The 25,363-nt window shown below is 39.9% G+C and overlaps 1 protein-coding gene across 2 annotated transcripts in view; it reads left to right on the forward strand.

Moving 5' to 3' along the window:
• The window catches only part of SLIT3 (slit guidance ligand 3), a 471,188-nt gene that overhangs the window by 34,503 nt on the left and 411,322 nt on the right, over positions 1–25,363 (forward strand). For both annotated transcript variants that reach the window (XM_053991145.1, XM_053991146.1), the window contains exon 4: positions 9,432–9,503. In XM_053991145.1, the coding sequence (XP_053847120.1) occupies positions 9,432–9,503 (72 nt within the window). The remainder of the gene's footprint in view (positions 1–9,431; positions 9,504–25,363) is intronic.

Here is a 25,363-nt window from a genome sequence, read left to right on the forward strand (position 1 = left end):
TGTCACATTGGACTCAAGTGTGCAGTGTGCTCTTTGTGCCACTTCATCATTTCCTTATTCAATTCCGCTGGCTTGGGAGGCTGGAGCCTTTTTTTAAGCATCCAGTTTGATTTCAGCAGGAGATGATCCTGCTACTCTTCCTTTTTCCCTGGTTCTGCTTGGCACAGATCCCTGGGAGAAGAAGCACCACAGTGCCCTGAACATTCCTTACTATATATGGATGGTGTGGGGAGCAGGGCTGGTGTTGCCTTATTCAAACAGGAGCAGGGTTCTGTTCCTTCTGCTGAAAATTATAATAATAGTTGTACTTAGACGTTTTCCTGCTAATTGCTCACAGCAATTTCTGACTTCTAGAAATAATAGAAGCTTTCAAGGCTTGTCAACAAGGGTAGCATGGCTTGGAGATGTGAATGCTAAAACTTATTTTTCCTTTCTTCATAGGCTTTCAGCCCTGACCTGGAGAGATTACTCACTGGTGTAAAAAAAGTTTAGTCATGTCTATGTAACTGTCTTTACAAAAACTGATGAAGTATTAAAAGTTATGGACATTTAGGGGTACTCCAATAGATTATGTTCCTTGGAATATGTTCCTGTTCTTTTCACAATAGTCAGTGGAGTAATGAAAAAGTAACCCTGTTTTTATCATTCTTATATGAGTGTTTTGAAGTTACACAGTGTGAGTTCCTAATTTCTTCTGATTTGACATAGGAGAACTTTCTAAAAGCTTTTCAGAAACTGAGAAGCAGCTTCAGCAGAGACCATCTCTGCTTGAAGGTTTATGGATCAAGCTTTTTTGTGGCTTCTTTGAATGACAATTAAAAGAAATTACAAATTTTTGTACATTAAAGTCTTGTGCAGATAGGTATAAGCTACTATACTGCATGTATGTAGCTCAGTAGTTCTGTAAATTTGCTACTGTGTTAAGAGACTGGGCATACACCTCTGCTTGCCTCTTCTGGATTTAAAGGGTTTTCTTGCTGTTGCTGTTGTCATCAATAAACACTCTGACACTGAAGAGTATTTATTCTCATCTTCACTTGGGTTGGTGCTAAGGTTTCTGTCTATTTCTGTATCACTTTAGGGCATTGATTGGATTGCAGCTTTTGATGATCATGGGAATGCAATTAGGATGTTTTTGTTTTTTCATGTTGCTTTTGGGAAAAGTTGAGATTTAAACCTGTTCCTCCTGCTTCCCTTGCCAGTGCTAGCAGTTTGTTCCTAGCCAGAGACCGTCTTTGTAGTTCTGTCCTCCATCCTAATGTCAGATTTTTTCATATGAGGAGATACTTAGGAAAGAAAGAAAAAAAAATGGATTCTGATATTGAAAGCTATGAAGTGTTACAGAGCCACAGTTCCTGTGCTGCTGAAATGCACAGACATGTACTCTGCACTTCTGAGAGAGGGAAGGTAATCTTTCTCAGTCTAATGAGAAGTTGGTAATAAAGGTTATTACTTGTGACAGCTTTGAAAATGTGAACCAGGACCACCCAGCCTGCTAAGTTTGTAATAAGGGATCTCAAAGTTGTAACTATTATAAACAGTTTTCCTTCAAAAAATGGTCCCTTAGCAGCTTGCAGTGGTATCTCTCCCAATTTTTTGTAAGAGCTTCTGAAATAACCCATCACGTGGATGAAGAAGTTCATTTATCCCACACCATAATCCTGTAATATGGTTGTTCTGGGCTTCCTCTGAGTGCCCTTATTGAAATTCCATTATAGATCGTCTGGCTTTATTTCCTAGGGCAGTAATATAAAGAGGTGATGACAGAAAGTAATGGATAAGGTTGACTTTTTTTACTGGGTGCTGCATCTTGACTGTTTTTCCTTACCAAGAGGAAGTGATACGGAGCAAAGGAGAAGTTACATTAATGATCACAACGGATTTCTTGACTCTAATAGGATTTTCTGGTGAAACCATTGCAGGCAGTTGGCTGTGCTCCTGTTCCTGCTTCCCAAGCCAGTGCTTCCAAAGAAAAACTTAGTTACTCCTTGGAGCTCAGTAACTCCTGTCTTTCTGTTTGAGTCTTTTATACATTAAGTCATTTTTATTGCTTATTGGTTCTGCCCAAGCTTGTGATGTAACCACTTCTTCCTTAAAGTAACTTGTAGGAACTCTTTCAACTTCGTGTTCCCCGAGCCACATCTCCAAGGACCATGCCATAGAGCTCTTGACAGCAAAGGAGAAAAAGGGACCTTGTTTAGTGCCAAAAGGGAGACCCAGATGTTTTGAGTGTGAAATAAAATAAATGGCCAAGCTGGGGAGTGAACCCAAAGTTACTTGGATAATTTCTGGATATTAAAGGCTGAAGTAGCAGGGCTGCTCCTTTAAAGCTACCCATTAAAAACACTTAAAAGCACTGTAATTTTTATTTTTCTGCTGGAGAATGAATTGTCTAATAGGCAGCAATGTGAATATGGATGTTAAACTTGAAAGTTGAACTTGTGTGGAAAGGAACTGAGTGCTACTTACTTCATGAAAAATATGAAGTGCTTTGATCTGGGTCAAAGCTGGCAATGCTCAGTAGAAAGGCAGACAGGATTTGGAGGCTAATGGGTGTCACACATTTCGGGGGTTAAAACCAGGTAATTGCTCTATTTGGAGACAATAATAAAACTGTCAGGTTTAAGTCAGAGCCTGTGTATCAGCTTAAACTTCTGAGTGGAATGTGTTCACTAATATTAGTATAATACTACAAGATATTGTAAATGGAAAACAAAGATGTGCAGAAGAGATTTTAGCTGTGAAATTATCTAGCAGAGCCAGACCCTTTGCTTTTTTCCTCCATAGCCATGTAAATGTGGTGATTTCTGCTCACGCCTTGAATATTTGCAGTTTGCCTGAAGTAACTGATGTTATGGTATTCAAAATTTTCAAACCTAGTCAGTGGCATAATGAGAAATCAAATTGCATTGGAAAACTGCACAGTTTGCCCAGCTTGAATAAATCATACTTGCAGTGCTTTTACTTTGGGCTTTCATGTTGATTCCATAGTCCATGGGAAGCAGGCAAGTGTCTCTTTGAAGGGACTTTGAAGGAAGAAACTTCTTGTGGAGTGAGTGAGCATCAGCTCACTGAAACTTTGCAGAAAAAGGGGTTTGGGTTTTCTCTGATTTGTTTCTTACTCAGAGTAAAACTGTCCTGAGGCTGTGAGAACAAAGTGTGAAGCTGAAAATTCTCTGTCTCAAAATACTGCCTGCAATTATATTTCTATCTTAATGTTGCTTCTCAGACCCTCTCCTTGTACACCTTGTATATTAATGAATGAGAGGTGAAGGTTTGTGATTGCACTGAAGCTTTTTCATATTATCCAAACTAATTGTATAAGAAATGCATAAGTCTGATATTTTGGATGTTCTTTTTACCTGGTTATTGAGTTTCTGAACCCTGAAATTCTTCTGAACCTTCTAAAGCCTTGCTCTGGTGATATTAGCCCTGAGAAGGAAGGGAGGTTCTGCATGTGAGGAGTGGAACATTGCAGGGTTGTTGGAATGTCTTCTTCATTTGCAGTAGCAAAGAACCTGGTTTAGATTCTTCTTGCAAAAAGATTAAAATAGCTGCAAGTTGAGCAATGTTCTCATTCTGCTTCCATATGCATTTTGTTCTTTTCCATCTATGCTGATCATGCCTTCACTAGAGATTAAATTTAGCTCCTCTTTGCTCTTATTGTGACTGGAGCTCCATGAGACAACAGAACCAGAATTGGATGTGACCCTTCCAGTGGTGTGAGCGTGAGGGATGCAGCTGAAATCAGTACCCACAGAAAGTTTCTCCTCCAGAAAAAGATGACCTCTGCCTTGAGAACAAATTGAAAATTTTCCTACCAATTTTGAGGGTTTTTTACTCACACAAAAGTTATCCAGAAGAAAAGGAATAAAGCAAAATTATAATTAATATTAGAAAGTGTAGGTGTTTAGCTCCATTTGTTTCAGGGAATGATCTTGATAAGCATCTTCAGTCTTCCCCTAGTCTGGTAGCATTGTTTCTTTCCAGGCTTCAATGGTTGTTTTTCTCTCTGTGTTTTAATAATCAGGGGAATCTTAATAGTTAAGTTTCTCTCCTATCCCAGCTTCAGACAGAGGAAGGAATATGATTAGCCTGGTTGGAGCCAGGAAGGCAGGAATTTCACAGTTAATAACTTCTCCATTGTTTTTTTAAGGGCCCTTGATATTCTGTGATTGACACCGAGGTTGTTTCCCTCTCCCCCTTTGCCTTCAGGACACAGGAACCCCCAAGTGGGCAGCAGGCTGAGGGAGCAAGGGGAGAACCTGGCACTTGTTTATATATATGAGCAAAATATTTTTGGGAGGTGAGAGGAAGTGTTGGAACAGTGTGTTTGATGCTGTGTGGGGCTGCTCTAAAGAAAACATAATAAACCAGAGGACAGCATTGTATGTATGGACTTAGAAAGGTCACAAATTCTTTAAGTCTGCATTTTAGGCCATTTGAGTTACAAAGAAAGAAAATGCAGTTTGTAACAGGATAAAGATGTGAAGTACAGACATTTTATGTGATCATTTTATATGAGAAGTCAACATCCAATATTAAGAATTAGTAAGCAGCCACTATTAAGAATGTGCCAGTGATACATAATAATTTCAGAAGTAGCAATATTTGACTTTTACACCCAATTCCTGCAGACAGGAGTATGGGCTTTTAGCTTTTATCTGTTACAGCTCCCTAAAGACGTTCCAGCAGAACCTGGGTGACTCTGAGCCTCGTGAGAGAGCAGAGTCCTGCTGTGATGGGCTCCTGGGAGGTGGTGGATGGGCTCCTGGAGACCCTTGGCTTGCACATCGAGGACTTTGTGTGCACTTGGTGCCTGGTCAGCTCTGTTGGGTCACTTTTAGGCACCTGAGGAGCAGACTAACAAAACAGAACATGCCAAGTTCTATTTCCTGTGCATGGCAGTGGTTAAAGGAGTCTGGAAGATGGAGGGAGCTGCAGTGAGAGGAGATTGTTGACTGCACGGCCAGCATGTGTCTAATCAGAGTTAATAAATTTGACTCAATGCAGGTATTGCCAGAGCTGATATGACTCCTGGAGAACCTCTCTGCACAGTTCTTCAGCTTCCAGGAGACTTTATTAGTCTGGGCTCCATGCTGTGCACATCCAGAGCTGCTTCTGATCCAGCACTGGAGCTAATCTGTTCGTGGCATTAGATGATTATGCATCATTCTGCCCAGTGCTCCGAATTCCCGGAATACTTTGCAGGTCTTATTAGCTGTAAAGCATCCAGTCTGGAATACATTGCAGCTGCATTCCCATCCAGCACTCCCAGCTGACATAATGTGGACCAGATCTTGGCTGGCTCTGTGCCCCAGGTTCCTCCCTGGCCCTGGGTGTACCTGGGTGCTGGATGGTGCTGTGTGTGCACACGTCCTGGCTGCTGTGCTCCCAGCCTGAGGGAAGAGCCCAGTTCCAAGGGTTTCTTTTTGTGCTGCATCCCAGCTGGCATTCCTAGTCTAAACAGTCCCAGGGATTTCGTTAGATAATGACATTTTTTAAAAATTCTAGTTTACTGTTCAGATTCACAAAGCTGACCTGACATTGTTCCATGATGTAGCCAGTTAGAGCTGCAAAACTGGCTTGGATTTAAATTCATTTTCCAGGTATGACGTGATGTTGTTTCTATTTTAAGTCACTAATTTAAAATCAGGACTATCTATATTTTTTAATAAAGTACAATCCAGGAACAATGTCCACAGAATAATTTTGCAAAATTCTGTCTCATTTTGTTTGTGAACTTTGTGCTGACTATTTCCCTGTTCTATGGTTTCACCATTTCCAAGATATTTGTTATAAAATCAAAAGTACTGCTGTAATTAAAATTGGACAGCTGACAGGATGTAGATTCATGCAGTAATGGGATGATAATAGGTCTAGGCAAGCAGGGGGCATATCTGTTCCTCTCTTAGGATCACTGGGTGTGGAGAGGGGCTGCAGCCCTACAGATCCCTCAGTGTGCCCAGCCTCTGCTTTGCACCTCTCCTGAGGCACAGCTCCATCCCTGTGCTGGCATTCCTAAGGTTTGCTTCACCTTGCACTGGAAGTTTCCCTCTCTGTCCTAGAACTGATACTGGGAGGTGAGGATAAACTCCAGTTCTTGTCAAACGATGTGTTAGGGGCTCTTCCACTGCATTTCATCCGTGTTTGGCACCTCTTTGTTAAACCAGAGGAAACAGTGCTTATAAATGGCCATTCAGAACATTTGGTTTTTTCATTAAATAATCTTTAAACATGTCTCTGTCTCCTTTTTTTGGAATTTAAAAACATCCTGTCTGGTACTTTGATACTTCTGTATTGAGGACTTTCTTCATGGCCTTTCTCTCCAGCCTGGGAAGAGAAATAAGAGGTGTAATTGGGATTTTTTCCTAGGCTATTGGTGGCTTTCTGGCACATAATAAATAGGAACATGTTAAATGTATCCTACATCAAGTATGTCTAAGTTTCTACGAGGTGATCTAGTCTTATATTTCAGTAAGTATTGCAGTAGAAGTTATAATACAGTAGGTGATGTTCAACAGGAACAACCCCCTGTTCATGGCCGTAGTTCCCCCGAGAACCAAACTATGAATAAAATTACTTTTGGCGGAAGTTTAAACTTGAAATAAATCTTAGGAAGTGGTGGAAGGTTTGGAGAGTCCCATAGCTTGAAACAAGACATGGATAGACACTTGTCTTCAAGTGTTTGGTGTTAATTAATTTGCTTCATTATCAATTAGTAACATAACCAGGCATTAGAGAGCTGCAAGCTCTGGTTTGTGGCAGAAATAAAGCTCACCCAAAGCTTCGGGAGGGTGGAATCTGTGCAGGAGCACTGACCCCAGTGCCGGGGGAGTTTGAAAGTCAAGTTTACATAAGTTAAAGCAAAGGCAGAATTTCATTGAGTTCTTGGCCTTGATACACAAATTCAGTTTGCTGCAATGTAAAAAGAATTTAATTTATAACAATATCATTTAAAGAATATTAAGTACATTTAGACCCATACAAAATGTTTAGTGCTAGTGAAGAGCAGCTCACAGTGTGAGCTTTACAAGGGTCCTTGTGTGGATGTTACTTCATATAATGTTTGAAACAAAATCAATATGGAGAGAACTTCAGGTTGAGATACTAAAATGCTTAGGAGAGTTAAAAAGGGCAGCTGAGAACTTGGTCCTTTTGCTATCACAGTTAGGAGAGTGTTGGCCCATACAAATCATAGGAAATAATAGAAGATGTTCAATCTTCTGGATTAATTTGATAGTAAATTAGAGAAACACCCTTGATATTAGGTTTTTTTCCCTCTCTAGGTTGTTTGTGTCACTGCAAGTTGTAGATGTTTCACTTCTCAGGTTGAAGCTTGCTAACCCGGAAATACAATTTCTTGTTACTACAAATATTTTCTTGTCTGCTTGTTGGTGTGAAACCTCCTGTTCTAGAAATTTAATCTGATTTTGATTCATTTCTTTGGCTTAGAACAGTAACCATAAGCTCAGCATTTGTGAAATCCTTGCAAGTAGAGAAAAGAATAATCTTAAAACACATTCCTGGAATGTTGCTTTGAGATGAGTCAGATGACTTTGGGTTGAGAGTGCATAATGATGTGTACATTGTGAGATCTGAAATGATAATCAGACACAGGAATAAACATTTGACACCGTGTGTAACGGATGCATTTCACTGGCACTCTTGCATTTTGGATGATAAATAAGTTGATTTTGTTCAGAGTGTCTCAATGACTAGTGGTGGCCTTGGTGAAGGAGGATGGATGAGGAGTGCTAAGCCCTGAATAAATAACTTTTTTTTATTATATTTCATCCTGTAATTCTAAAAGATAAACATGATTAACCGAAGTAATGACTCTGATGAGGGCTAAGTAGCACATTGCCATCAACCTTGAATTAAATAAGCTTGTTTACTTAGGTACAATATTGTGAAATGTCATGTGGGTGTAAGGTTTCAAATCTTCCCATATATTTTCTCAGATACAAAACTAGCATCTCTTATATTCTTTAAAGGTTTATTTGCTGTTTTGTTCATTTATCTCAAAAATGTCTTTGAGTAGTTGGTAGAAGCTGCAGGAAGTAGCTTCAGCAGATACAAATATTGGCTCTCATGTGGTGTGTGCAGTGCACAGTGCTCAGGCTCTGTGAGCCTGCAGATGCAGCCTTTGATCTGTTCTAGGTGTCAGAAAGAGAAGTTGAAATTCCCCTCTCCTCCACCACCCCTTTGTCTCACAAGACACGTTCATATGGTGGCCATGTGAAAACTCTGCCATATGAAACCCCACAATGTTAGTTTGATCTCAGGAAGGCCTTTCAATTCCAAAAATTCTTGAATTCTGATAGTGAAATGACTCAGCGTGCAAGAGAACTGGAAAGCAGGTATGGGGTGCTATGTAGCAGTGGGTTTATAGAAGTTCCAGGTGTCTTTGGAGATCAAAACTTCAGCAAAAATAGATCTGCTATCAAAGTTAACCTGGAAGGTGGATTGGGAACAAAGGGGGCCCAAAGGCTCATATATGAACTTACAGAACAACTCAGCTGCCCCTTTATGCAGTGGGGTTGTTTGTAATTAGCTCAGGTCAACACATTATGCAAACAGCATTCATTAGGACTGTGAGAGCAGGTGACTTTTCATTGAAAAAGAATTGAAGAACAGGATTGTGTCTTACAAGCAGAAGTGCTTGCAGATTTTGCAGGGCTCTCATACATTTTATGGAGAGGAGGCTCATGCTTTTTATAGTTACAGGGCTGGAATAGCTTGGAATGGTTGTCTTCTAAAAACTGGCAAGTTGTCACCAGAGTAAAAACTCATATAGTGAGTGAGTAAAAGGGACTAATGTATAAACACTAATCTGTTCTCTAAAATGTTCCTGGAAGAATCTTCAGGATTAATATTCTATTTCAAATCACCATGTAGTCATCTGGTTACCCATATGTTCATATTTTCTACATCACTGCTCAGGTTTTCCAAGTGAAGTTTCAAGAAAATTCTTTAAAAAAAGAAATTATGTATACTACAGAAATAATAGCTAATCTGGGAATAATCTTGGTTGGTCAAGTTACTGAATTTACTGTGCCTACATTTTTTGAAGAAGAATGAAAATCCAGATTCCTGCCAGTAGCTGTTCCTGAGGCACAGTGAGCTGAGTGTGTGATTCTCAGTAGGCATCCAGAGGAAAATTTAAAAGTTATGTTTTTGTACTCATCCATATTAAAACTTTGTGGTACCTCTCTCTTGACTCCCCACCTCGTGGATGTGGGCAGGTGCTCTACAAATGACACAGTTTGGCTCCTGTAGGAGTAAAATGCACAAGGCATCCGATGGCAGATTCATAGCATGAGCTTTAATGCAATGGGAGCTTCATGTGTTTATGCATGATAGAATAAACTTCTTCAATTGGAAGATAATCTAATCAATTTTTTTTTATTCTGATTATAACTGTTTAGGCGTCTGAACAAGAATAAATTGCAAGTTCTTCCCGAGCTGCTTTTTCAGAACACGCAGAAGTTAACTAGGCTGTAAGTATAATCTGATTTATTTTTCTGTGGTGTGTTTCTATTTTATGTTCCTTATTGTGCAGATTCGCATGTTTGTGTTTTGACTGCAGCGAGAGGTTTAATTTCTGTGATATTAAACTGCCAGTTAGTCAGGGTTTTTCAGGGGATGTGTCATGTTTGCTTGTGTGTAGTTGTAATTTGGTAGAGCATAAATATCAGAGGGAAGAGAAACCACAAAATTTTTGTTTTCCTCATATATTCACCAGGATGACGTCAAGGTGACTTATTTTGAACTCTCTCTGTCGAGCTACAGAAACCATGGGAAGTATCAGGTTCACATATCTGGTTCAGGCTAGATGTCCACAAAGAGAGGGTACAAATACTTATTTTAAAATAATGGAGGTGGCTACAAATTCTTTAGTTTGGAAAATTATCTTTTCAAATAAGTCAAGGCTTTGCCGGATAGACCAGCAAAGTTATGGCTGCTGCCTTGTCAGGCAGGAAGAGGAGAAATTATGGAGAAGAAAATAATTTTTTTCTTTGAAATATAAAAACTGTGTTATAAAATGTTTAGATGCCATCAAGGCCCACTTCAACAGCAAGAGAAGGATATCATGGACTTGGCATTATTTGTTTTTTTGTGGGACGAGGGAGAGGGTGGTGTTAGTATAATAACTGGATGATTTACAAAATATATATATTTTTAAAGTATATTAAAATAAAATTGATGAGCAGGTGCCTGCGTAGTTACTATCAAAAATGAGTCATCTGCCTTTTTAAAGGAGTAGTCAAAAACTGTTTGAAATAATTTTCTGGATCCTGCTGAAGCTAAACTCATGATCCAGACTGGCTTTTTCAAATTTGATAAAACTGTTCTTTTAATGCTTGTGTTTGTTTATGGAAAATCAGATCGTAAGACTTGTGATTTGGTTAGTGAATTTGTGAAGTTATTACAGGGTGGCTGAAAAATTGTCCATTCATGTGGAGTTTCTATAATTGTTTTAATGCACCAATGTGCAACCAAACAAACCATTTAGACAGTGCAGTAAATTTTTCTTCCAGTGGAAACACAAACCACATGGTGATAGTGCAGATTAATTTTGGAATCAGATGCCTTTAAAGAAGTAGGGTGTTGGTTTACGTTTAAAAGAGGCAAGCTGAGCAGTGCTGTGCAACAAGTGATATTGAAATTTTGGAGAAATTCTCTAATGAACTTTAGGTGTCGTCCAGACTTGCTCATGAAAAACTGATCAAGTCGATGTCATAATTCTGCAGATGTAAAAAAATATATAAAAAATATAAGCTATAGATGTGTTTTAAAATCTGCTTGGAAAAATCTTTGTTGGACTTGTTTTGCAAGCTTTGTCATTACTTTTGAATTCTCTAGGATATATCTGCTGAATGGATTTGCTTGAGCTGAACAATTTGCTTGCATTTCCTAATGTTCTTTGCATGGTTTTGAAATTTTGCATCTTGAAACTCCACTTGAGTGTAAAGTTTGAGCTGGGACATGGTTGCAGATACCTTAATCTGGTCTCTGGAAGGGGCCAGTTGTATTTATTTGTTAGAGGAGTTGCTTTACGTGGGTTGGTTGTCTAAGGATATGATGATGCTTTCCAGAGAAAAGCTTTTATAGTTTACCTGGATCTCTACAAATTCCAGCTTAACATGTTGAAAATTGCTCTGAGAGTGGTCTCATTGTACCTGGATGTCATGAGAGGAGCTCTCTGGTAATTTGTGGTTTCACTGGAATGCTGTGTGTGTTGATAACTTGTGCTCATCTGTCCTCTGGAGCCTCGCACAAAGAACTGAAGTGAAGGTAGCTGAGGCTGTTCAGCACCACAGAGTGTGTTTTTCAGTAGGTCATGTAATCATGATACATTATAGCCCTTAACAGCAAGGGCAATAATTTTGCTTTTAGAATATAAAGGTTGTAATAAAGTTACATAGAATGGAGTGATTAATCTGAATGCTGCGTTCTGTAATGCCTCCCAACGGATGCTGTCGGAACATTTGTCTTTATTCACTGACATTCATTCACTCTTGCTTACTGTTGAGCAGTGCATTAGATAGATCACTTTAACACTGTTTGTCAGAAGAAACTCGCTTTTTCTTTTGAAGATACAAGTGTTATATAAATACAGTGTGTATTATAAGCAAATAAATCTTAGCTCAAGTGAACTGTTACAGTTCCAAGTGTAGTTTGGTTGCGTGTTTTTCCGTCATGGGATAAGAATGAAAAACTTGCTTCCTATTAGAATTTGTAAAAATACACCCACACATATATATGGTTGTTCTCTATTGTTTCATGTTACTGTCTTGGTCCCACTGCTGGTAGATTCAGAGCTGTTGTTTCTTGCTTCTGCTCTGACTTGTGTGAATCCAGCAGTGCCCCTCTGCTCTCAGCTGGCTCCGATGCCTGGGTGGATGGGCAGTGGTGCCTGCATTCCTCCCTGCAGCTGCTCTGACCCAGCCTCTCCAGAAGAAAGCAGAGCTGAGAAAGTGATGAAAGGACATAAAAGCAGTGAAACAAAAATCTATAAGACAGGCTGATGCAGGGGTGAGGTAGATTCTGTGGAATTTACGAGCAGTGAATTTAAATGAACATTAAAACGTGTAGATAATGCTGGTCTTAATTTTAATTTTCCATGATATAGTATGCTATATACATGCTATAGTACTTCTGCTGCCATATTTTCCAGCTCTTGACTCTGAGTTACTCAGACAAAACTCCATTATTTTCTTCTTAATAATTATAATCCTCATAAAATAGAAAGTCCAAAAGTCAAGTATTTAAATCGTATAAACTTGGTACAGCTCAAACAATGCAAAAATTTCAAGAACTAAGTATTTCTGTGCAGTGTGTCCAAATTGTAAGATTTGGGTTTATTCATTGGACTGAAGAGCTCCTAGTCTTGTCCATGGAGGAAATAGAGGGGAACTCTGAGATTCTGAAGCTGCCCTCTCCAGCAGGCATGCAGTGAATGGAACAGTTCATGGCTTGTTAATGAAGGTAGGAGCAAAACTTTTTTAAGATAAAGCTAAATAGAACGATGACATTCTAAGTTTGGTGAGAGTGTGAAGATTGAGCATATTGATTATCATGAATAAAATTTGGTGGAGATGGAGTGACTGAGCTGCTTAAACCTGTGGGAACTTTGTGTGCTGGAGGGTTTCAGGGAAGATCTGTTAATGTTTCAGGAGTGGTTAAAGGTTGAAAAAGCAACTGAAGGCTTTTCTCAGTGTCTGTCAGCCAGGCTGAAACCTGGGGCTTTACTGGAGGAACCAGCTTTGTTTCTGTAGGTTGGTATCAGCAGAATCTCTTCAGCCCTGCTGCTGCTGGCAACCAGAATGCAGGACCTGGTGTCATGTCGGTGATGTGCTTGAAAAGCTGCAGGACAAACCTGGGGGTTCTCGTGCTGCTCCATGTGCACCTGGCTTGGGACAGCAGTGCTGTTGTCCCTGATGTCCCTGTGTGTGTCACCAGGTCATGCACGGTGCATTTCCACTGCAATACCTTTCTTATAGCTACTGAAATTGAATTCAGCATGCTTCTCACATTATAACCTCAACCCTCACTTCACCTCCAGGTACCTTTGGCTTTTTTCTCCAAGCTTCTCCTAAATTCTGAGCTTCAGGATATCCTTGCATCTTTTACAGGGCTGGTTGGGCTTCGTTGTCACATCTGGTTGATATTACAAGCAGGAATATATCTAGTGAAATAAACCTTAAATGGAATGTGAGGCGTCCCTCAAAACGAGTTTCTCATAAGGCTTTAAACCTTTTCTTCTAGAAAGAGTGGCTTTGAGAATCATGGATTTTGTTTGCTTTGGTTTAGATAAGGGGTTTAAGTTGGATGGTGAATGAGCCCTTGATTGGATTCTCTAGTGGAAAAGCTTTTCATTGATCTCTTGCCTTCACTGCCTAGGTTTTAAAGCTTCTCAACTGTTTTATCTGGGATAATTATCTAATAATTCAAAATGCAGGCACTTCTAATGAGAAAACTGAATCAAGGAAAAGACATTTTTAATAAATTGAGAAATAAAAGCATGAAAGATATATTTTTTAATGGTTTCAGATACTTACTAATATCTATCCATAAAGGAACAGGTATTTTTAATACAGGTGATGAAATGCACAGAAAAAGTATCATAAAATGAAACATGTAATTTAACAGCTATGAAACTAGGTTTTGATTCTAAGTAAATTATTTTCTTATTTCCAAAACAACTTGTGAAATTTATCCACAAAGGTTGTAAGCAAAGATTTGTGCCTGCTGGAATCCTGTTTCCTTTATGTGCAAAGCTGGTGTATAAAATGATTGTAGGGCATCTGCTTTTCACTAAAAAACAAGTATTCTAGAGGTCCATGAGATACTTATTTATCTTTGAAAACAAAAGGGGGAAACAAGCTCATTTTCCCACAAACACCCTGTCATGTAAGAATATATTTGTTTCATTGTTGAAGCCTCTATACCTCAGGCTAGCTGCTAAGTAGTCATGGTAAAGCTCCTTTGTGTGCGTGAAAAAAACCTCTTAGAAGGGCTCTAAACTCAAGTCTTGCAGTGAGAATTAATGCCTCTACCAAATTTATAGCCATGGACCATTTGTTGGGTCTATTTACTTTTAATGAACTGTCTTAGTTGTCACTTGACTGAGCAAACCAGGCTCTGGAAACTTAGATACTGAAATCTGACACCAGCATATCAGGACAGTGGAAGCATTCATTAGACTCTGAAATGAATTTGTTTACTTTTTGAGTACTATCAGAATCTAGATTTTATTCCAAAAATGAGTATCTTAGTGTGGGAGCAGAGCCCTGTGATCCTGAACTGGGACAATTTGGGTCCATGGCTGAGCGTGCCCAATACCTTTGTGTTTAAATTTTCTAGTCATGGTGTCCCAGTGTTTAATCATATTCACTTACAGTTATTTCTAAAGTAGGTTTAAGTAGCATGGAGACATTATAGACAAGTTATTTGTTTTAATAAAATGGCATTTGCTCAGTGTCAGGAACAGCCATTCAGTAATGAGTTGCTCGTTAAGGTGGTGTAAGTATTTGCAGCACTGTGAGATTTGTCAGAGCTGGACCAGTGGGATGCTTATTTCTTGTCTAGTGGAATATTTTGAAAGTTGATTGGTAGATGGGTAAAATAGTGAGTAGGTACTTGCAGCACACAAATTCTGTGAGTAGCCTTAAAAAGGGCCAATATTCAGTTTTAGCAGCCTCCCAGAATGGCTGAGGTTGTGTGCTGGGCTGACCCTGCTGGGACACTGGTACCCAAAGCTGCTCTGTCACTGCTCTTCTCAGCTGGGCGGGGAGAGAAAATATAATGAAAGGCTTGTGGGGGTGGGATGAGAGCAGAGAGAACCCTGACCAGTGTCTGTCACAGGCAAAGCAGACCTGACTCGGGGATATCAACTTTATTGACAATGAAATCACAGCAGGGCAGTGTTTTATTTTTAGAAATTGCTATTTGCCATCTCTCTCATTGATTTGTTCACTCCCTTATGCTATCAGTGTGCGTGCAGTGTGTGGATTTGATTTTGTGTAAGTAGTTTCCGTGGATAATTCTGGGTAGGAGCAGCTGGATCTATTTAGTTAGTGCTCCACTTAAGAAGCTGCCCTGGTTAGATGTAAATATGAAGGTGTTCTCACCTTCCCTGTGGGACACTGCTGTGCTGCAGTGCCCAGGTGAGCCAGTGCCTCCTGCCTGGGACTGGACAAGTGCAGTGTGTGTCAGATTTTCTCAGTGTCTGCTTTCCTCTGATGCCTGTGTAGCTCAGATGTTTATTGTAGCCAGGGGCTTGTTGCACATGGCTGTGATTTGCCCAGGATTTGCTGCTGGAAGCCCTCTGAGAAGTGTCACTTGTAACACCTCCTCTCCAGCCCCATCCTCAGCCAGCTCAGACCACCAAACCACAACTCCTGGTCAAACTCAGCCTCTTTCATCTTGTGGGTGTCATTAGAAGCTGTGCTTGGAAAAGCAACCAGATCATACATTTTCTTAGTTTCTCTTTATTTCTCTGTTTGTTCTCTTTCTAGAAAGAAAGCTCTCCCAGATTGCTGCCTCAGAGCTCCATTATCATTTCCCATTAAAGCAGGATCCTGACAATTCAATTGTTGCAGGAGTTTGAGTTAGGGTGTTGCCATGACAAAAGAGCATGGGCTTGAAACAGGGTGTTTTTGTGGTTTCATCCACATCCAATAATTGTAGTTTTACTGTGTATAGATCACAGCAGCTCTTTTCAGAAGACAGTAAATAATTACAGTAAGTGTTTGCTGGTCTCTGGGGTGCACTTCTGGCTTGGGAAAGATGTGCATTAGGTCAGGGGCTTGTGCTGCAGATAGCTGGATGACATTTACACCATTTATCAAGCTGAAGTCATTCTATATCTTTTGGGCTCTGCTTGTAAATAATGTATTTAACCATTTTTTAAATACAAGTACACACCAATTTTATTTGATGAGTCTAAGGATCTTCTGTCTGTCTAAATTAGTGCAGAAGAATAATTAAAAATATAAAATATTTTTTAACTTATTATTATTTTGGGAGTAGAAAACAAAGGAAAGCATGTTGAAAAGCCAGAAGGCTTCCTCCTCAGTGTTGCCTTTTCCCCTGTGTGAAATTGGTTATTTGAAATGGTAGCGTGCAGATGTCTTGTTTCCCCTCTTAAGGGAAGCAGGCACGACTGGGGAAGAAAGGGTGTTTTTTGGAAAAAATTACTGCTGGGTTTTAGTGGCGTCTCCCTTCTAAGGAGGGTTCTATTGCCAACTCCTGTGATCAGGTCATCTTATTACAAAGCTATTTAAGGGAGTTTGTGGCAAAGGATTATACATTTCCAGAAGAAATGCCACACATGCAGATTAAGCACAAGTCTGCTTTGGAAATAAGTTGTTTTACTCTGCTAGCTGAGTAACTACTGCCTTACATTTCCAATGTTTTTTCCTTTGCTACTTGAAGGGTGACATCTTTTGATTGATATTCAGCTCAAGAAATCAGGAGGCTCCAAATTAGTGGGATTAATTTGCCATTTAATTATTTGATAATTATTTGCAACCCCATGCTGCTGGGTGTCCGTTTTCCTGAATGTTGGGGTTTTTAAAGCTCTCTCAGATATATTCAAATTTCAAATCACATGGCTTGGAAATAGAACATTAAAAATACTGTTAATATACTGTAACTGGCTGCTCAAAGCAATCCTGAACAGCAAAATGCTAACACCAAGAGCAGCCTTGTGAACTCATTAAGTCCAGTCCATGACTTTGCATCAACAGAGCCCTTGTAAGTAGTTTCTGATGCTTCTTAAAATCTGCCTTATTCTTAGTATCAAACAAGGAATACTGAAAACTTCAGTGTGTGCTCACAATTAGACATTAATTCCCATCAGAGTTCATTCTTTTGGAGAAGACCCTGAAGGTGCTTAGCAAAATCAGGCTTTTCTGAACTTCTGCAGAATGTGCTGCTGCTTTGAGTGAGCCCCAGCAAGGGCAGCTGGATGGGGGCTCCACGGTCAGTCAGCACCTGGAGAGCTGCACACGAGGGTTCTGAGGGTGGCTGTGTGTGCTCTGCCAGCTCTGAAATGTGTCCTCATTAACTGCCTTCAGCTTCTGTCTTCAGAGTGATGAGTTTAAATGGGGGAAAAACAGTGACAGCTTCTGGTTACCAGGGCTTCCACATGACTGAGCTGTTATGTCTCAAAACACGGCAGTTGTGGGTGGGCATTATTGGCTTGCTGGTTTAGATTAGTCTTCAGAATTTGGGCTTTTTTTGCTTCTGTGAGCAGCAGTCCAAGTTCTGTAGCTCCCTGCAGTGCTGGGTTCTGGTTCCTGGGGCTTGATTTGTGGTGGTGGCAGGGCCAGGGAGCTGCTGCTGCTGGTGGCCTCTGCAGGGTGGATTTGTCTGTGGCACTCATGGGCTGCTTTCAAGCCTGACAGAGGATTGAGTGGCTGTGGGTTTGCAGCTGGAGATTAATTAGGTTATATCACAGGTATATTATTACTGGGGGATTCTGACCTGATGGTTTATAGGCAGTTTCTTTTCCAGAAACTGGATAACCCTGGTACTCTGTGCAGCTCTAAGTTTGTCAGGGTCAGATTTACTGCATTTGCTTTGTTAATGTGGCTTTTTTTGGCCTTGCCATTAGAGCTAGTCAGCAAATATCAGCACATCATGGTGTATTGCACTCAGTATTGCTATATGGCTACTGCTTTTCTTGTTTGCAAACTTCCTTTGAATCAATTAGTTGTTATGTGGAAGTTTTTTGCCTTTCCCATTCGGCTGTTCTCTGAAAAAGCTGAAAAGTGTTTTCCTGAGTGTTCAGTGCTTCAGAGCTGCTGGAGTCTTGTCCATGGCTAGATTGAGCAGTGGGAAATTCGCTTGTAAATTGTCATTACTGCAACTAGGAGACAATGCAGAGTGAATATGACTGTCTTTTCTTTCTGGTGAACAGGAGATTAGAATGCATTTGGCATTATTTTCACACTGAGGCAGTTTCCTCACACAAAGTGAATGCAGGAAGAGATTGAACTGATGACCTGAAGTGCAGACATCTCATCTACGCGACAGGAAAAATATCATAATGATAATGTAAATATTTCTGCTGCTCTCCATAATAGACTGTCATCCTGAGGCCAAAGATGAGTTTACATTCATCGTCTTGTAAAAGTCCTTTCAAATACTTTGGAAATATGTTGCAGATAATGAGAATTTCTCTTAGTGTGTGTGGATAGTAGAAGTAGGGGACGTGATCATTGGTGTAGAGATACTAATGAGTGTTAAATTACAAGTGCTGCATGTGAAGTCCTGATTTTCATCAGTGTCTTTAAAAAGAAAAGGCCGTTTCCCATCAGCAGCTTTCTGGCTTCAGCTCTCCTGGTTGTTTCATGGCAGCAGAACCCTGATTTACCTACAGAGATTTATTGCCCAGTCAGAGTGCCCCATAAGTTAAGGGTTTGGTAGGTAAAACCATGCAAGGCCAAATACTTCCTTGTTTTAATTATCATTTGGTTTTCTTCTTGAAATCTGCAATGTGTACAATGGGAAGCTTAAGCCAGGCTTTCTGGAGCTTTTCCATGTGTTTCACAGGGGTAACAGGCCATGCCTGTTTAAAGTATTTCAGACACTTTAAGGTCTCAAAAATGAAAGCTGCTGTTACTTTTAAATGCACTGGGTTTGCTTTTGAAATACAGTCATAAATGATCCAGGATTTCATTTTGATTCCAGCCCCTGCAGTTGGGAGAGCCGTGGGATTGTAGCCTGGGGCGTGTGTGTGCCTGTCAGAAGGGTCAGAAGCTGAACAGGGGATTTGAGCTGGAGCCTGACACAGCTCCACATCCCCAGTGCAGACCTCACTGTAAAACTTACAAGGGTAGAAAATATTCATGAAACAAAATTAAAATAACCCATGCAAGTCATTAACTGTTACAGTGCTATGAGAATAGATTGGCAAGGGCAGTTTATCATCATCTTGCTCTCATGACTAAGGCAAGGATGCTGTACAAGGTGTGCCTTTGAACTGCTTTTATTTCTTCACTCAGTGTAACACACTGAAAACAAAAGGTTACGGCACCATGTGTTATACAAAGTCCATGAGCTGATTTTTAATGTTCCCTTATATAATACTTTGGAACTTAGTGAGATTATTCAAATATACTGCAATTGCCACTGTTGAATATTGAGATTTTCTACAATGAAAATGCAAATACTATTGAGAAAATTGACTGAAGGATATTTGAAATTAAGTACCTGCCTTTTGCTTTGCTCTGTTAAACTCCCTGATGGGCTGTTGCTAAAGACATCTATGAAATGTTTTCTTCAGGAAACAGCTGATATGAATTTACTCCATTCCTATTGATCTGTGAAGGAATGTTAAGTTTAATGTTTTGAATGGTTTCTATGCATGGTACAACATCAGTGCTCAGTGAACTGTGAGGGGAAAAATGCTGACAAGAAAAGCATCCGATATGAAACCAAATATTGTGCTTATACAGTTAGTTTCTTTTGTTGTGAGAGTAATCCTGCATCCTGCCACACAGCCACAGGACCAGAACTGCCTGTAAGTTCTGATAATCATCCCTGGGCCAGCCCTGCCTCGCTGTCCTTTCTGGGACTGAAGAGGGTTGCTGAGTGCCCTGGGACAATCAGTCTCTGAGCCCCAAACTGATTTCTTTACAACAAGCATGTGCACAAAGTGACTGTACCTCCCAAAGCACTGGATGGAATTTTTGCTTTGTTCACCTTGAGTCTGTACTACCCTGCTCTACTTTTTCCCAGTAACTGCTCGATTAACTCCATACCTTAGAATCCCTCACTGGGAGCAGAGCTGATGGTATGTTGTGCTAGGTTTTTTACTAGGACATTTTCTGCAGAAGTGGCAGCCTTGGCAGTGTTATTTGATCCTGGAACTTGCTGGTCTATAGGAGGTATTTCTCTTAAACACCTTCTTCTTAAACACCTTGGCTCCAGAGGCCTCACGTTGCTCCTGCTGTAGGAAGGACTGCACTGAAAACATCACCCAGGGACAGTGCCCTGCCTTTGGGCTGGCTGCAATAAAACCCCTAAATCCGTGTCCTTTGTTGGGAGGACACGATGGCACATCCCTGGCATCTCAGTGAGGCTGTTCTGGTGTCTGCCATGGGATGGGAAACACAAGCTGTGGTCCAGAGTGTCCCTGCCTCTGGACATTGCTCAGGTGGGCTGCTCAGTTTGGCCTTTCAAGGCAACATTTGTGAAGTATTTTGATAAAGTGTAATTTACATGCATCAGTAATTACAGGCTCCAGCGGGACCATGGTATTTTTTTCCTGACAGGACAGAAAACAAATTTCCCATAAGCCTGGGGAATGCAACATGCCACTTGCCCCAGTTGGTGGTGAACTTCAAAGGAAAACAATGTTTCTTTTTACTGGCCTCGAGTTTTGCACTACTTTATCTTCAAAACTGGCATTTCAATTGCTTGAAGGGAATTATTTTTCTTCACTGCCTGTTAATCTATTTTTCCCAAATGGCATTGCTGGTTTTTAAAAATGAGGACCACCTCACTCTCATGCAGCTGGAGCTTATTCCAACTCCTCTTTAATGAGGTAAACCCATTTCATTGTGTTTAAATAAGCACATGAACAAAGGGCCAGTTGCTGGGCTGGCCTGTGGATAGCTGTGGCTTACAACAGGCCATGTGTCGGGTGTCAAACTTGGCAAAAATATCAGCTAGACTGTTTTTCACTTTGTACTTAAGGTTTGTAAATAAATACAGTTTTATGGAAAGTGTAAATGATATACCTTTAAAAGTTGAGACTTCTTTATTACCAGTCTGTTTTTTTCACCTCTCTCAATTCACTTGAGAGAGTCCTTGCTTTCTAAAGAATGAAATGAAAAGGGGAAAAGGATTCCCCTCTTCCTTTAGGGCACATTAAACATGCCATAAAATATGGAAAAGTGAGGACTTGTCACTCTGGCTTGACTCTGTAGCTTTGCCCTGAAAATGAGGAAGGAGTTCAGTTAGCAGAGACTTTCTAAGGCATTTCTTGTGTGTGTGTTTGAGTGTCAGATTGGCAGGAAGAATTCCAGAGTGAGCTGCTCTTTGGGCTTTCAGCCTGGCCTCTCCCTTATGTATGGTGACCTGAAAGATTACCAGAGTTAAAAACTGAGGGGAAGCAATTTTTATGTATGAAAATGTCCAATATTCATAAAGAAACAAGCTCTAGCAGCTCCCAGTGAATATTCAGGAGCTAGAGGGCTGCAGGGGATGCTGCTGTATTGAATGGCCTGTGACAATGCTCCTGTGTAACTTTAAACTGCACTTCTTAAATTATGCAATGCTTAGATACTTCACTGAGGTGTTTTTTAAAGTATATTTCCACAACTGACTTCATCTGCACAGGTTGGGGAGATTAGTTGTAGAAATAGTCAGTGGCCTGTCTTGGATCAGCAGCCACTGGGTTCTTAGGAGCTTTTTTCCCCACTAATGTGCCTGCTTTTTAAGGTTTTCATATTTAGCATTGTGGTAGCCGACCCATTTGTTTCTTTCTCCTGTAGAAGGAGATTTTTCTGATTTTCTTGACAGAAATTTAAGAATATATATACAATAAAATATAAGAAAGAATGGGGCATATTAACTTCATCAACATTTAAATGGCTGTGTTCTGAGTGGAAAGTTGAACCATATGACCACAGAGGTCCCCTTCAACCTGAAGTATTCTGTGGTTAAATATGTTATTTACAGTATTCAATGCTAGGGCTTGGAAGCTTTTAGCTGGTTCAAGGTTTGGCAGATGCTGTGGATGGGATACCAGGCTGTGGAGTTTTTCTTTTTTGTCCTTCTTCTATTCAGAATGAAAGATTAAATGTGGTAGACAGGATTTTTGTGGGTGCTGGAAGATCCTGTGCCTGAGAGGTGCAAGACTGTGCTCATCATCAGGATGTTAGAGATGTTGGTTTTCAACTCCCACAACCCTGGAAAGTCATCAGGAGCCAGAACTGATGAACTGCTGCTGCTGAAAGTAAATTTTAGCTGTGTCCCACCCTAAATTGTACTGTTTGAATCCACTTTTAACATTGACTTTGGTGTCCTTTTCAGAGGTAGGATGTGCCTTGGTGTCCAGTGGTTTTGTATTTTATCATCTTGTGTCTTACTGTGGGAGGAACTTCTTTTCTTTATCCCTTTTGTGAATGTGTCTTGTTTCTGCTTTGCTTAAAAGCAGCCTGTAAAACCAGAGTGGCTGATCTGGGAGGCTGTGGTGTAACACAGTTTCTGTTTGAAAACAGTATAAAAAGGAAAAAGGGAGTATAGTGGAGATGGCTCCTGTTCTCGGGGTTCTCCTTCCCAAGATCCTGTTTAAAGTGGACTTGGCATGGATGGAGGATCCAGGTTTTCCTGCAGGAGGAGGGATTTCAGGACTGGCCTGCTCTGTGTTCATATCCAGTGGTAAAATCTGACAGAAGGGCACGTTGGGCTCAACCTCCCATTATCTAAAAATGTAGCTTTTGCTTTTAAATGTTATTAACTTAGTTTCAGATTGCATCTACAGAAAAAGGTTTGTTCTCTTTCTCATCTAAATCTGATGATCTTGATTTAATTTTTGAATTTATTTCCAAACAGTCTCTAAGGTAATGTTTCTACAACGTCAGCAATCTATTTAAATTACAGAAAAATCCCAACTATTAAAAAAAATGGCTAAAAGGAAATGTTGTCTGAATGTCCACTGGGTTATGCTGAATTTCAGGCGTGTCTTGAGCTGCTGCAGCACTATGCCCATGTCACAAATGGGGTTTGTGTGTGAAGATTCAAATGGGCCCAACCAATCATTTCATGATTTTGCAACTTGTGGTGAAGCTCCAGCTAAGGACAATACAGCACTATTTCTTGCATGATAGTACTGGTGATACTTCCCTCTGACACTGAAGGGAAGGACTTAAAATTGTCTTCAAGAAGGCTCAACTTGACTCATTTAATAATTAAGTTACTGAATTACAAACTTCTATTTAAATGTGTAAATCAAAAGGATTTTTTCAAGTAGTGGTTTTATTTTTTTTTCAAAAAACGTTTTTGTGAGTTTTTCTGGCAGCCATCAGTATACAAAATATTGAAACAAAAATTCCAAAATCTAACATTTGTGTTATGCAGATTAATTAGTTTAGAGTTCTTAGCTAGTTGGCCAAAGAAATGATTTATGCTGTGGAGACTGCCATGTCAGGGACAGGTAAGAGGTGAAGTAACTGTTAACTGTGTGGATGAGACAAGTACTTCAATTTTAGGAAGGTTTATTTTTGAAGGAAAAATGAGATATTTAAAATGCTTTTCTGATTTAATTTTATTTTTGTAATAAAAGACAAACTCAGTTTGTGAGTTGATTAGAACCGTATAATATTATTTAGTGGTTCCAGTTTTCACAGACTGAAGACAGACATCACCTCATAGCCCTGCATCTTAAATAATTCCAGATAGCATAATTATCTTTAATAACTTAATGATTAAATTATTCTCTACTTTGTTATTCTGAAGGGGTTGCAAATAATTGAGTACACACTTTACACAGTAACTTCTCATGAATCCATATATCCCACTTGTTACCATGTAGTGATGATGCTTATTGAGACTAGTATATTACTGATTAAAATTTCATGGGGTTATGCATTTTATAATTCCTAAGAGAAAATGTAGAAATTACAGCTGATGTGCAGTGCTCTTATTCCTTTGGATTACCCCAAGGCACCTGAGTATTTGAATGAAAGGATGGATAATGTGGGTTTTTTTGCTTATTGTCAACTATCATCCCTTGCTAAAACACATTTAGGGGCTTTTTATGGGACTTCTGGCTCTTTCTTACAGAATTTTGTGTAGGTGTGAAAAATTTGGTAGCATTTATGTCACTTGTAGAAATATTAGAGGACAGAAGAGTGAGAAGAGTGATGCACATACTGAGAAGAGGAGCCAGAGCTGGCATCTGCCAGCCTGGGGGAGGGTTTTGTGGCATTCTGCTGGGCACTTTGGGTTTTTCCAGGCTAAGTCATGGCCAGGGCAGCTGGGTGAGGATTCCTGATCCAGCTCCTGATCCTGCAGTGCCAGGGTGAGTTTTCCCTGGGCTGGGCCAGGCCTGCCCATCTCCTGCAGCTCTGGAAGCTCTGCAAGCACACATTGCTTAACTGCCTGAAATCAGAACTGGCAGCAAAGGCCATCATTATAAACCCCTGGGAAGAAATGCAGTCCTTTTGAACTTCTGCTGACTGTTGAAACAAACCCCACCCAACCAAAAAAACCTAAAGTCAGACAAATAAAAAAAAATACAAAAAATACAGTCTTACGTTGTTGCCTTTGCACAGCAGAGTCCATGTTCTAAATATACCAAGTCACAGAGAGTCAGGAGAGCAGCTGGGATTTAAATCCTGCATTCCTGGTGGTTCTGACTGTGTCTCTTTGCACTGAACTCACTCAGGTGTGTGCAGAATCCCTCTCCTGGAAATCTGACATTGTTCTGCTCAGCATTTCGAACTGTGTTAGGGAATAACTTGGGGAAACACAAACCCTGCATGGAAAAACATTGCTCCAGTGACTACAAGTTGAGTATGTGAACTGTTTTTTTAAAGTCCTGTTAGAAAATATTAATTATTAGGTAATAAGGCAAAAAAAATTACCTGATAAGGGCAAGGAATTTTGGAATGTGGTGGGCAAGACTTGGTGTCCTGATTGGATTTTCAGTTGTTGAATTAAGTGTATTATTTAAACAGCTTGGATTCTAGAGGATTGGATGGCATTTTGAATTAAGTAACTTTGTGGGGGTTAGTTTACTGTTAGACAGCACTGGTGTTAAGAGCTGGTGATTTATTTTATTGTAGGTAGCCAAACATCTTTGTGTGCTGGTTGTTCCACATGCACATACATTTTACTCACCCTCTTGGTAGGTACTTTTTTCCATCCCTGCTCTTGCATATGTTGTGCTGCTGCTGAGTTGCTCTTGGAAACCATTTCTTAGTATGGACATTGGGACTGTTTTTCGAGGAAATGCAGTGCTTAATAAAAACAGCCTTTAATGCAACAGCCCAAATATTTACCAATGTGCAGACAATTATATAGTCCATGAAAGTGTTACAGTAATGCTACTCTTTGCCTTCAGCTTGTTGTATTATTGGCATATTATATAAATAACCAGCTCTTGAGGTACTTGGGAATTTTTGAATGAAAGCTCTTGTAGAATTAAAAATTGCTAGGTTAGGGTTTTAATGGGAATATTGGGAAAATTAGACACTACTTGAATTGTCTGAAGTTATTACAGAAGGAGTAAATTCTAAAAAGACTGCATTGTGATCATTCCTGTTCCTGAAGTACTGGTGTTTTTTCAGCAGTTGTAAATCAATGATTAAATAGTCTCTTGGTATAGAGACAG

The sequence above is a fragment of the Vidua macroura genome, chromosome 15 (genome assembly GCF_024509145.1).
Source record: "Vidua macroura isolate BioBank_ID:100142 chromosome 15, ASM2450914v1, whole genome shotgun sequence".
NCBI lineage: Eukaryota > Metazoa > Chordata > Aves > Passeriformes > Viduidae > Vidua > Vidua macroura.